Source organism: Helianthus annuus, chromosome 12 (assembly GCF_002127325.2).
Source record: "Helianthus annuus cultivar XRQ/B chromosome 12, HanXRQr2.0-SUNRISE, whole genome shotgun sequence".
Classification (NCBI taxonomy): domain Eukaryota; kingdom Viridiplantae; phylum Streptophyta; class Magnoliopsida; order Asterales; family Asteraceae; genus Helianthus; species Helianthus annuus.
Genome location: NC_035444.2, coordinates 18,440,585 through 18,455,532, shown reverse-complemented (window position 1 = coordinate 18,455,532; position 14,948 = coordinate 18,440,585). Strand labels below are relative to the sequence as shown.

Genomic DNA, 14,948 nt, shown 5'->3' with positions numbered 1-14,948 from the left:
AAGCATTTTTAATAAAAAAAACCTAAAAGTTAAAAAAAAACAGTTAAAAAAGGCTAAATTCTTTTTTAAAAATTATTTTTTTACTTCGAATAGTTTCTACTCATTTTTAGAAGGAAAAACGCTAAAAAGGTGATTTTTAACATGTTAAGTTAATTTTACAAGATATATATTTTTTAAACATTTTTTGATATTTTTAGTTTTTGCTTTTTTTTATTAAAAATGTTTCTACATGTATTTATAAGAAAAAGTGTCGAAACAAATTTAGAAAAAAAAATAATTTTTAACATATTAAATATAATTTTTAAGAGTTTACCGGTTCCCTACTTTTCAAGTGTTCCCCAATGAACTCTCCCCTATATGTGTGTGTGTCTATATATATATATATATATATATATATATATATATAGGAGCGGAATCCGTTAGGAACCACCCTTTATTGCGAGAACCAATGTGAACACAACAAAAAATATCTAAAAAAAATCTATTATTACGAAAAGTTATTTATTTTATTTTATTTTATTATTACGAAAAGTAACGATTTTTTATAAGAAAAATATAAAAAAATTGTGTGTGTTTTTAGATTGTTTAGGCTTTTGGGGGGTTTAGCTTTATTGTTTTGATTTTAGCATTTAGCTTGGCTGAGAAGGGGGGGGGGTTAGGTTTTTTTAGGTTTTTAGGGGGTAGGGGGTAGGTTTATTTTAGGATTTGGGTGATTGTGTATTGGGTTTATTTTTTTGTTATCACGTTGGTTCTCGTGATTTTCGAAATAAAGGTGGTTCTCGCATGAACCCTGCTATATATATATATATATATATATATATATATATATATATATATATATAGGTAGAGGATCCTGTAAAAAGTGCTCAAAGTGTGAGAAGTGTACTATAACACTATATATAATACTATATAACACCATATAAACACCGTATAACAATATGTAACACCATATAATACCATATAACACTATGTAACACTATATATCATTATGTAACAAATATAACACTATAGGTTGTCTGGTAGCATGTCTATGATAGATGTATAGTGTTATATTTGTTATATAATGATATATAGTGTTACATAGTGTTATATGGTATTATATGGTGTTACATATTGTTATACGGTGTTTATATGATGTTATATAGTATTATATATAGTGTTATAATAGACTTCTCACACTTTGAGCACTTTTTACACTATCCTTTATATATATATATATATATATATATATATATATATATATATATATATATATATATATATAGTGTGAGGTTCATTGGGGAACACTAAAAAAGTGGGGAACAGTGGGGAACCGACTCAAACGAACTCCGATTGGACTCATTCCAGCGGCGTTGGAACCGTCTCGTCGAACCCTAACTAGGATCTCTTAACCCTAAACCCTAAATCGTAACCCCTAAACCCTAAATATGTTAGGGTTTGGCTTTTAGGGTTTAGCTTTAGGGTTTAGCCTTAGGGTTTAGCTTTAGGGTTTAGCGTTAGGGTTTAGAGTTTAGCTTTAGGGTTTAGGGTTTAGCTTTAGGGTTTAGCTATAGGGTTTAGCTTTAGGTTTAGCCTTTAGGGTTTAGCTTTTAGGGTTTATAGTTTAGATTTTACGGTTTAGCTTAGGTTTTAGCCTTATTTTTAGCTTTAGGGTTTAGAGTTTAGGAGTTATGATTTAGGGTTTAGGGTTAAGAGATCTTAGTTAGGGTTCGACGAGCCGGTTCCAACGCCGCTGGAATGAGTCCAATCGGAGTTCGTTTGAGCCGGTTCCCCGCTGTTCCCCACTTTTTTAGTGTTCCCCAATGAACCTTCCCCTATATATATATATATATATATATATATATATATATATATATATATATATATATATATATATATATATATATATATATATATATATATATATATCAAATCACATCTCCATTCTATAGGAAAGTTTTGATTTATTTTTTATTTTCTATCACATACTTTTAATATTTAATTATTTACCACAATTTTTGTAGGTTTTGATCTTAACAAGAGTCCCTTATTTAATTTGTATGCTTTGTAAATTTAAAACTAAAACTTAACTTAATATATAATGGTATATTTTATATTAACAAGCTAACGATATCAATATTTAATTTAATTTTATTATTATTATTATTATTATTAATATTTACATATTTTATTTTTTATAACTTTTTTAAAATACGATGTTTCCTGAATATTTAACTACGTAGTTAAAGTGTTCTTATTTTTGTCTACGTTGCAATATAAATTTTATTTAAAACCAATTTATGAATAGTAAAATACAAGTGATCGAAACATAAATATATATGTCCCAAAATTGTATCATGATTTTGTATTTTTATATATAAATAGATGCGCTTGACTTCTTTTTGTTCTTTTAATTATATAGTTAAATGCTTTAAAATTTTCCTAATTAATATACCGTTGTGACGTGCTAACTTTTATTTACGTTTTGATAAAAGTTGATTTTTATATAAATTGGCGCAGTTTACTCTTTTCGTTGTTTTAATGATATAGTTAAATGCTATATGAACCAAATCAATAATGTTCGGTGCCATCACAAACGTTCAAATATCAGTTCGGTATTGGTATTATCCGATTTGGCATCATTATTCGTTTTTATGATTTTCGATTGTTAAAAAACATGTGTAGATATCATCTTGAGTGTATATTTTTCGGTTGTTATACTGAGTGTTGATATCGTACAATGGGTGTTGCTGTAACAAACCAAAACGATACAGACCGAATGCTCGCTGTAACGTGCGACGAATCCCACTAGTCCTACTGTATATTAAATGAGTTAATTAATGTTTTCGTCCCTCTGGTTTGTCAAAAATCTCTATTTCAGTCCATTAGTTTAAAAATTGCGATTTCAGTCCCTGTGGTTTCACTTTCGTAACCATTTCAGTCCACCCCGTAACCATTTCAGTCCCTGTACTTAACAGAATAATGGATTGAATGGTTACGAAAGTGAAACCACAGGGACTGAAATGGTTACGAAAGTGAAACCGCAGGGACTGAAATCACAATTTTTAAACTAATGGATTGAAATAGTGATTTTGACAAAACACAGGGACGAAAACAATAATTAACTCATAGTAAATTACATCCTTAGCTAGAGTACTTATTGTCCCCTTTCTTTTTCTTTTAATTACAAGATTGTCATCGACTCACATACTTAGCTTTTCCTTCTTCATGACATTTTTGTAATTAACTCCTCTTTGAGTGGCATTTGTAATCATCTATTTCTTTTTATTTTTATGTTTTAACCACCTAGGATTTGGTTCTTACAATTTTTACCCACCCAATTTTGTTAGTTTTTTTAAATAACTTACATTCCTATCCCTTAAATTTTAACTAATTTATTAAGTACCCCCTAAACTTTTGTTAGTTTTTTTAAACAACGTACATTCCTACTCCTTAAATTTTAACTAATTTATTAAGTGTCCCCTCAAATTTTGTTAGTTTGTTTTAAACAACTTACATTCCTACCCTTTGATTTTTAACTAAATTTTTAGTGTCCTCTCAACTTTTGTTAGTTTTTTTAAAACAACTTACATTCCGACCCCTTGAATTTTAACTAAATTTCTTAAGTGTCCCCTGAACATTAATAAAGTTATTATTACCCCTTTTACATATAGTGCTACAATATTTTTTTTAAGTTTCTATCTCTTACACTTTAAATAATGTAGGCCTTTAACGCAGTAGTTTATTTTCCTCTTATAACTTTCGTTCATTATTTTTTACAACTTAATTCGCAATAAAATATTTTTAGAAAATATACCAATCCGGTACCCACCGGAAAAATTTATATACTTACTTTTACGTTATCTAGAATTGATGTTTTGAACGGTCATTAATAATTAGAACAAGTTGGCTTTGCATATATACTGTAATGTAATATAACTGCTTTAAAAACTGATTTTTACACATGGATTTTTCGTCGCAACATGCGGTGGAGGAATCCTAGTATATATTAAAAATCATCATGTTAGCTACAAGACCTTTTTTAAATTTATCCTTTTAGCCACATAAATTTTTACTTTTTTACTACATCATGTTAGCTACAAGAGCTTTTATATTTTATTTTCTTAGACACAAACTTTTTTTACTTTTTTTTATTTTATCACTGATATTATACCAACATCTTTGGTATGTTTCCTATTAATAAACGTCATATAATTATATTCGTAGATTGAGGTCCAATTTTGTACCGGTCTCAGGTTGGGACCAGAAAAATTATTAATTTTATGAAGGTTATTAATTTATCGAGTATTAATTTATAGAGGTTTTACTGTAGCATGAAATATTTTCTGCTTTAGATTTTTATAATCATATTAACTACAGTAAACAAAAAGTCCTTACTTTTAGGTTTAATTACCAAAATACCATTATAATAAAAAAATTCATTTACACCCTCTAATTTTAAATAAGTTTATCATACAACCCCTCTACTTTAGTAATAACATGTTTAGGCCCTTAATCTTAATAACTGTTTTTCATTTTCAACTCTTACAATTTATTACAATCACTATTTGACACTCAACTACTTTTTCCCTTTACACTATATTGTACTTACTATTTAGACGTTAAACTTTTAGTTTTTTTCCTTTTACTTATTTATTGTCGTTTGTTTTTAGTTTTATTCAAGGTAAAGTCTTTTTAACTTTCGTATGTACCGTCATAAGTAGGTTATTTTATTCACGTTTCTAACCTGTCGCAAGTATTCTTTTTTATGGTTATAACGAATATCGATACCATCATGGACTAACCCATAACTTTTTGTGACATTCGAATTACCGTCGTGGTGTGGTTTTTTACCTTTAAAGAACATCATAAGCTACAATAGATAAAGGAACCTTAATTTCTAATTTTATTACCAAAATACCACTATATATTCAAGGATAATAATTATGCGTACAAGGGTAAAAATGTCGTAATAATATGTTTTCAAATTTATATTTATATTTATATTTATATTTATATTTATAGTTATATTTATATTTATATAGTATCATTTGCAACAACTCTCTGCATTATTAGTGTTGTACGGGAGACTTTAGTTATTTCATGGGCATCTCTTTATTCCACTTTGTGTTGTTTTCTTTATACACTTAGGCATGGTTGCAAAAGTCGCTAGGCGCTCCCTAGTCGGTCGATCGGGGAGTTGAGAGTACTCGGCCTAGGCGAAGAGTACTCGGGGTGTACTCGGACATGTTAAATTATAAAAAAATTAGTTTTCAAAATTTAAATATATGTCAAATAACATAAATTTACTAATATTTATAACAAAACACATGAAAATTATAATTAATTCTTTAATTTAATAGGCATAAAAATTATGTTTTATTATTTTTTAAGTCAAACACATCCCGAGTTGACCTACTAGATCCGATTTTGGCTGAGATTGATCGCGTTTGATCTATTCCGAGTAATTAGGCGGAATTGAAGAAAGTCGCCTCGGCAGCTTACCTTGTAGCGACTACTCGGAGAGTACTCGGCCTTGGAAACCTTGTTTTACAACCATGCACTTAGGTACCAAATGGTAACGCTGAAGAGTTATGCTAACGTTGAAGAGTCTACCAAATTTATATGCTACACTTGGTGGTTAAAACTGTATAATCTAGATGCGTTTAACTCTTTTCCTCAACATTTTGACATTTGCGTATAAATTTGTATTTAAAATAAAGAATTTTTTCTCTTTGTATCGTAAGTTATATCGAGTGTCAGTAGCGTGACGAGCTGAATCAATTCCGACCGAACAATATCGGTAGTGATATGGTTATTATTGGTATCGGTACCAATATTTTTTTTTATAGTTTTCAGTCGATTTAAAACAAATGTTATTTCCTTTTCTCATATCTCAACTTTATTTTTTTAGTTTTCTCTTTGATACTGAGTGTCGATATCATAAGGAACCGAACTGACACCAACGCATTCTTGCGCCACTATTATATTATACTATATATTAAATAACATCATTGTGCTTCAATACACACAATACACAATAACCCTCATTTTGTTCTCAATTACAAAAAATGTCATTCACACTCAAATCTCAAATGATTAACTTTTGTTTTAATGGAATTAGTGAATTTATTCATTTTTTAGTGGCAAGTATAAGTATTACATAAGATAAGTTATTCTTTTTTTTATGTTTTTACAACAAAAGTTTTGACACTTACACTTTTGCCCCCTCAAATTTTGTTAGGTTTTCTTTAACCAATTTAAATTCTTACCCATTGAATTCTAACAAATTTATCAAGCGTCCCTCAACGCTAATAAAGTTATTTTTACCCATTTTAAACCGTTTTACACTACAACCCCCAAACTCTAATAAAGATACGGCTTTAAGTTTTAAATAGATTTTCCATAACGATGTCATGATTTTTTTTACATGTTTTATCTTTTTATATATAGTTTCAAATAATATTAACAGTGCACATTAGTTATTTTTATTTACGTTTCGAAACTAATTTTGTAACATTACTTTTATAACGACTCGTTTTTTAAACGTTTTTAAACCGTTTGGTTTTTCTAAATCGTCTGGCGCTTATGTTTTCACTGTATATGGTTAAAACAACCCAATGCGACACGTTATACTATATATTAGAATAAGCAATAGTTTATACTATATATCTGTATTCGATTCGAATTCGATTAAAACTTGCTGAATTCAATTCGAATTCGTATTCGAATAAAAAACTCAATCCGTATTCGATTAAAAATTCGAATTCTTACAGTCGAAACGAATTCTTGATAATCAAATCGAATTTAAACGAATTTCGAATTTTTCGAATTCGAAACGAATTATGAACAATACTAATTAAAGCTACTTAAAGTTTTGTTTTTTACATGTACAAGTAATAAACACAAAACAAATGTATAATTTTTTTACAAATATTTTTCATTAACTCTTCAAAATGAAAATTACATCGAAATAAAAGGTAAACAACCAACAACATGCGCTACTACCCCTTTTTAATAGCAAAATCAAGTCTTTTTAAAAATATATCCGTAGATCTCGGGGTCATAACATTACTATGCATGACTTTTTGGAATCGATTAAGTAGGTCCATGGCGCAAAACCAGAAGTATAAATCATCAAACCTATTTCACGATTTCTTTTTCTTCTTTAAATAAAGTGCTGACGTTTCCTTTCTCATTTAATAGAATTGTAGATAAATCGTTACGACGTGCTTATATCTTTACCTAAGTTTGAGTTAATTACTGTTTTCGTCCCTCCGGTTTGTCAAAAATCACTATTTCAGTCCATTAGTTTAAAAATTACGATTTCAGTCCCTGTGGTTTCACTTTCGTAACCATTTCAGTCCACCTCGTAACCATTTCAGTCCCTGTACTAACAGAATAAATGGATTGAAATGGTTACGAAAGTGAAACCACAGGGACTGAAATGGTTACGAAACTGAAATCACAGGGACTGAAATCGCAATTTTTAAACTAATGGACTAAAATGGTGATTTTTGACAAACCACAGGGACGAAAACAATAACTAACTCCCTAAGTTTCCACATAAGTTTTATTCAGATCTGATCCGATCCTTTCAAATTTCTCGACCGAAGTGTTGTTTTTAACATAAAATTAGTTCGCCCATCGCTGAGCGCGAGTAGCATGTTCCGGTACCATAACAAATCAAACTGATACTAACTGAATTTCAGCCGCACCCTCACACGCATGTTGAATCTAGCTAGTTATATTGTAAAATACTAACATGGTAGCTTTATTCCGTATTATCCTTTAAACGGAATTAACATGAATACTTTTCATTTGGGAATAATATGTAGTCATCTTTATTGTCTAAGCCTGATAGTTGTATGATCATATCCTAAGTCTGTTGACATTCAAATCGATATGTAATAAAATTAATCACTTCATGATGTTTGAAGAAGGTTTGCTGAATGAACCTCGTTTTCACTTGGAACTAATTTTCCCTTTCCATGGTTCGGTTTTCTTCAAGAGCGCGCTCTCTCTTTATCTCACACAAGGACCCTTAAACATGTATCAAGTTTATTTTCTAATTTAAAGTGGCTACTAATCAATTTCTATCTAATAAGTTAAGTTTGAGGATGTTTAAAATTACCTTTCAAGTCTCTACTTAGTTGGACTTTGGACACAAATATTTTGACTTACACTTTAGACCCTATAATTTAATTCCTATTACATAATCATAAAAACGAACTTACGCCAACATGTCACATACATTGATATTTATATTACATGGAATAAGTTCTTCCAAATATATTACATTGATAGTTTAGTATGTTATAACCTACCCATGGGTTATTTTCGTACATGGAATAAAGTATTCCAAATATATTACATTGATATAGTTTAGTATGTTATAACCTTCCCATGGGCAGTTTTCGAATTTATTCATATTGCACTGAAAATCCAGGATGTAAGAACCTTTTCACTGGCAATCTTTGTTTCGACCAGGTCCACCAAAGAAAAAGTATCTACCCCAGCCACCATTATCAAGATCCGACAAGATATCATAGCAGTTTTGCTGATAGCCAGTATATATATCCGGAGTCCTTAAAGTGTTGTGCGCATCCACCGTTTCAATTTTCCTTATATAGCTAGCTTTACCAAACCATTCTCGAGAGAACCGACCACTACCCATTTGGGTAGTAGTATGTTGCCCGTGTGTGCCTCTATTCACTATCTCTCCACCCCATTGTATCTCTGACGCACTCCTTCTTAAGTGTGTAAATAACACGGATGGCCAATATCCTATTAGTTCTCCATTAAGTTGCATCCACCAGTCCCCACCCCTTGGGTCCTATCAAAATAGTACAAATTAAAAACATCATACTTCCAGCTTTTGCAACTTGTGTAATATGTTGCACACATGAAACCTTAAACCTTTCGGTAAGCATTTATATATATACACGCCTTGATGATGTATGTAACTTGATAAATAATTAAGAACTAGTGGATCAAACACGCGCCAGGGGTTTCAAAATTTGTAATGCTCGATTTCAATGATTTGTACATTAGTATTAACCACGCGAAAAAAAATTATGTTCAAACGCTGATAAAAATAAGCATTTCACAACGATAGATATAGAATTTTATAAGATATTATATTTTAATATATAATTGTCGCATGTAAGATTTTGAATGTAATCATATAATTAGACGAATTGCAATACCTTCCATATAAGTATTGTGAATTCATATTGAGTACCATCCATTTGTGAAGTAGGAGAAAAACTGCCTCCAATTGCATACTTATTGTTGGTTTGAATAAACCCGGAGCAAAGATTGTAGCATCCTGTTTTTTGATATGCATCACTCTGTCCAAAATATAATAAACCCATAAAATATTTTCAATACACGTGTAGGCCGTTTATATAATGTTCCAATATTATATTTAGTCATATTGTTGAATTAAGACAAATGTTACAAATATAAACTTACAGTCCAATAGATGAAAAATCTCGTGTTAGTATCTCCATATAGCACTTGGCACACCTGTTTCAAAGACGTTTCAGGAACTCTATAACTTAAAATACTCCATTTGTTCTAGTTCTATGATGAAAATGGGTAGGTTTTGTCAGTTAACAAGTTAAACAGGTTCTGATTGTAGGTCCCTTTTGTCGGAGGATGACGAACCTCAAACCTTGTTATACTAACCCACTAGCGAGTGCGGAATCCAAGCTAGCAAGCAAACCGAGATTAAGCAAGTACAAGCACAACACACACGGGTTCACCGATTAACACAACTTGTATTAATGCAAATGAAAGTTTCGGTTACAAGCACAATGTTTACAAACCTAACTTGTAAACTCTCAAAGTGTGTGTGTGAGTTCTGGACAGAAAGCTCTCAAGAAGTCTCTCTCTCTTTCGGTGTGTGCACCTATGTAAACTCTCAGAACTCTCTAACACAACACACTGCATGGGTATATATACCCATACACAGCAGGTCTGGTCGAAGGATCCGATAGATGATCCGAAGGATCATCTTTCGAATACAAAGCTATCGAAGGATCAGCAAGAACCTCGAAAGGTAATCTTTCGAGTTCCATAGTTCGAAGCATATCTTTCGTGGGGATCGAAGGATCCACATCATCCTTCGATCCCTTATCCTTCGACTCAGACACTTTACATTACAGCATATTGGCCAAGTCAAACTAGGAGGATAGTTGACTTGGTCAACTTAAAGACTAACTTAGGACATCGTTTATACACAGACCGAATACAGACAAAGTACAGACACAAGTGCACCAACAAACTCCCCCTTGGCTGTAGCTTTGTCTTTATCTTCTATAGTTGTAGACTCGTCTCGAACTTCGACGGTCTTGGGTCTTCGAGTTCTCAAAACTCTGATGTCCTTTCAAGTCTTCAAAGTCGGAGGATCTTCAAAGTCTTCACGTCTTGAAAGCAGAAAGTGTATCAACAAACTACCCGTATCATGTAGGAAGTGTGTTGACAAACTCCCCCTTAACATAAGCTCCCCCTTGAGTTATGCTCGTGAAAAGACTTTATCTTTATGAAGTGAGATCCTTGTGGTGTTGATGATGGCCAGCGGCAACTCGATCATTTTCATCTTTTGAGCGCCTTCTCGTCGTGTCTTCATTCCAACGCTTGTCATCGACCATGTTCTCCTAGCCTTTAGAATCTGCACATGCAAAAAATCTAAACACGTAATGAGAACAACTGCTTGGAATAGTATAAACAAATGACACACGAATGACCATGTCATAATCAAACACCATCCGACAGTTTGAAAGTTTAATAAATTTGCCAATTTTAGTTTTAACTTTCAAACATGCAAATTTCGACCGTTTATGAAGATTTAGTCAGTTCGGTTTTCAGTCAGGTTTCAGGTAACGAAGACTCGAGCTCCAACATCGTACGATCGAAAATAAAGTAGAAAGAAAATCTTTTTGGCTTTTATAAAGTTTTTATTAAAACACACCTAAAATCTTTTTGGTATTTTTGAAATTAAAAGACAACAATTTAAAATCCTTTGAGTGTTATCAAACGACATCACCGCTAATGTCGTGCTGATATGCACCAAACGACGAAACTGTTTAAAAGAAGACAATAAAAGTTAAGCAGTAAATAAATATATACAGACATTCTTTTTGCGAGTTTCGAGGGTAAGAGAATCATATCAGTGTACGGTCATGCCAAAACACTCTTGTTGTTCAGTTAGTTATCATTAAGATAAGCATCCTATAACAATTATCGGTATTGTTGTCCACTTAAGCTCAACTTATCAGATGTAATCATGGCGAGGGGATACGTTAAGGTATGATTTATACTTACCGACCGGTGTTCATCCACATCACGACACATTCCCGTATCAAGGTATGCACGAGAGTTCATCTTACCGGTGAGTATACCGATTATCATCTGTTTGACCGTATAAAATGTGAGATACTCACTTATTTTGAATTGAAAACAAGTCCTATGTGATATAATCACTTATTGATGAGGAACTTGATTTTCGTATGCATGAGGGCACAGGTGCAAGTCCGTGAACATGTCAGTACTTCCGTACAGCAGAGAGACGAACTTGACACCCGGATAGATGTGATATTTTTATCACTTATTTGTTTGGACATGTGATTGTTTATCACTTATTGAGGTCGAATGCAGTATGTAATATGTACACGTATGTATAGTATCATGGAAGATCTAGACTTGCGTCCCCGTTATTTTTCGGTAAAAGATACAACCATGATACCCAGATGATAAGCAGCATAAAGACCGAATATCTCAGAACCTCGGCAATCTATCAAACGAAATTTCGGTACTAAGACCATATGCCAATGAATGGTTCCCACCTGGTCTTCAGTCGATTAAGATTTATATCACCCTGCACACTTTAAAATGATTGTGAGCCTACCGATACATCTTATATAGAGCTGCTTATCGTTTTTCATTTAAGGTTTAAAGAGGCTGGATAGACCACTGATGTACTATCATTTTCTCTTTTGCTCGCCAGGAAACTCATTTTTGATTTTCTATTGTTTTTGTGTTTTTGAAATTTTTCGATGTTTTTGGATTTTCAGATTTTTGGATTTACTCCCCCTAAAATCAATAAACTAAGAGAAATTTAAAAACACACAAAGATATTTACAAAAATGATTTTCCGATGTTGGTTTACTCTTGCTTGACCTTAATGCCGTTTACCAATAATAAAAAGTCAAATCTTGATTTGTCAAATGCTTTGGTAAATAAGTCGACACGTTGGTCATCGGTGTGGACCTTAACAACATCGATTAGCCTTTTCTCAAAGCAATCACGTATGAAGTGATATTTGATTTCGATGTGTTTGGTCTTTGAATGCTGCACAGGATTTCTAGTGATATCTAAAGCAGCAGAATTATCAACGTAAATAGGAGTAGTTAGGAATTCAAAACCGTAGTCCCGCATTTGTTGTTGAATCCAAAGAACTTGGGAGCAACAACTTGAGGCAGCAATGTATTCAGCTTCGCATGTTGATGTAGCTACACACGTCTGCTTCTTGCACTGCCATGTGACTAGGCGATTTCCTAAGAACTGACATCCAGCCGTTGTGGATTTACCGTCGATTTTGCATCCGCCAAAATCAGAATCACTGAAAGCTACCAATTCAAAGTTATTATCCCTAGGGTACCACAGACCGGTGTCAGGGTACGCCTTCAAATAACGAAAAATCCTTTTAACAGCAGCAAGATGTGAGGCCTTCGGGTTAACTTTATATCTGGCAAGTAGGCACGTTGGGTACATTATGTCTGGCCTTGATGCTGTGAGGTACATAAGAGATCCGATCATGGCGCGGTAGTTTGAAGGACTAACAGCTTCTCCCTTCAAATCTGGAGTAATTCCGTGATAGTTGGCAATGGGGTACCAATGGGCGTTGCATCAGACATCTGGAACCGGCTCAAGATGTCGCCAACATATTTAGTCTGATGGATGAATATCCCAGACTCTGTTTGTTGTACTTGTAGGCCCAAGAAGAAAGTCATTTCCCCCATAGCACTCATCTCGAATTTATCCTGCATAATGCGCTCGAATTCCCTACACAAGACATCATTAGTAGAACCAAAAATAATGTCATCAACGTATACCTGTACCAGAAGAAGATCTCCATCTTGTTCCTTGATGAAAAGAGTACAGTCGATAAGACCTCTACGAAAACCGTTCTCCAGCAGATAGTGTGATAAGGTTGCATACCAAGCTCGCGGTGCTTGATGAAGACCATAAAGAGCTTTGTTAAGCAACCAAACCCGATCGGGATGGATAGGATCTTCAAAACCTGGAGGCTGTTCGACGTACACCTCTTCTTCAACCACACCATGTAAGAATGCACTTTTCACGTCCATCTGATAAACCTTGAATCCTTTGAAGGATGCATAGGCTAGAAAGATTCGAATTGCTTCGAGACGTGCCACTGGTGCATAGACTTCGTTGTAGTCGATCCCTTCAATCTGACGAAAACCTTGAACGACTAAACGTGCTTTGTTTCGGATAACAACTCCACGGTCATCCTTTTTGCATTTGAAAACCCAACGGGTACCAATCTTCTTGTATCCAGCAGGTTTCTCTACAAGTTTCCAGACACCCAGCTTCTGGAATTGTTGCAGTTCTTCCTGCATTGCTTCAACCCAAGCGTTATCCTTCAAGGCTTCTTTCCACGTTCTTGGTTCTTCTTGTGAGACATAACACGCGAAAGACCAGTCGTTTTGTTGCCCGGATTCTCGAATAGCCGCATACAAGCCTGCATTGTTGTTGTTTCGCAACATGTTTCTTGTTTGAACGCCACTTTGCACATTTCCAATGATGTTTTGTTGAGGATGGGTATTATGAATCCTTGTTTCTGGATTATCTGGAACTGGAACATTTATACCCAGGTTGTTGAGATTAAGATCAACAACCAATTCAAGGCCCGAAATTGACGAAGAGGATGATGCAGTAGCCTCAGCTGTTCTATGGGCATCCACTGGAGGAGTACCCTCTGAAGTACCATGAACTGCTGTTGTTGGAGCTTCCTGATCTGCATCTAGAAATTCATCATCCTCTGAAGATTCGTTCAATTCGTTTGCATCATGAAAATCCTCATTGTTGAGAGTATTATTGTTCACCGAAGAAGATGGTTCTTGATTAACAAGAATTGGACGAACCACCGGTGAAACTGTTGCATTGTCACTCTCGAAAAACATCCTAGCCGCAGCATTTTCTTCAACGGCTTCAACATTGATCGAATTGAAAAAGTCATCGTACTCAAACATCCAAGGTTGACCCGGATTTTTGACTGGCAAGGTGTGCCTTTGTACTCTGACCTCAGACCACTCCTCGACCCTTTTAGTCTCTAGATTCCAGACTCGTAAGTTAGGGGTGGCATACCCAAGAAAGTATCCATCAATTGCTCTTGCCCCAAACTTTCCATCAGGATCGATGATTGTGCATGGAGCTCCAAACGGTTCTAGATAAGACAAATCTGGTTTCCGTTTTTGAAGAAGCTCAAAGCAGGTCTTGTTGTGCCTTTTGACTGTAAGGACTCGGTTCAATGTGTAACATGCAGAGGCCACAACTTCAGTCCAGAATGGAATGGGTAGCTGCGACTCTACCAACATTGTCCTAGCAGTCTCGATCAACGTGCGGTTCTTACGCTCAGCGACACCATTCTGTTGAGGAGTATAAGCTGCACTAAACTCATGAAGAATACCCTTTGAAGTGCAGAACTCCGTCATGGAATGATTTTTAAATTCAGTACCATTGTCGCTACGTATCCGCCTAACCTTCAACTTATACAAATTCTCAATCTGAATGATCAAGTTTTTGATAATACCAAAGGTTTCACTCTTGTGTGCCATGAACGCAACCCAAGAAAATCTTGAATAATCATCAGTAACCACGAGGCAGTATTGATCACCCCGAATACTCTTGTGCTTGACAGGACCGAACAAATCCATGTG

The 14,948-nt window shown here is 33.8% G+C and overlaps 1 protein-coding gene across 1 annotated transcript in view; it reads right to left on the bottom strand.

Annotated features, from left to right (window-relative positions):
- Window positions 1–8,443: 8,443 nt before the first annotated feature.
- Window positions 8,444–14,948, bottom strand: part of LOC110892536 — a 37,233-nt gene continuing 30,728 nt past the window's right edge. Inside the window, exons 7-9 of the mRNA XM_022139692.2 lie at window positions 9,457–9,510; window positions 9,189–9,332; window positions 8,444–8,815 (exon numbers count right to left, since the gene is read on the bottom strand). Of these exons, the coding sequence (XP_021995384.1) occupies window positions 8,444–8,815; window positions 9,189–9,332; window positions 9,457–9,510 (570 nt within the window). The remainder of the gene's footprint in view (window positions 8,816–9,188; window positions 9,333–9,456; window positions 9,511–14,948) is intronic.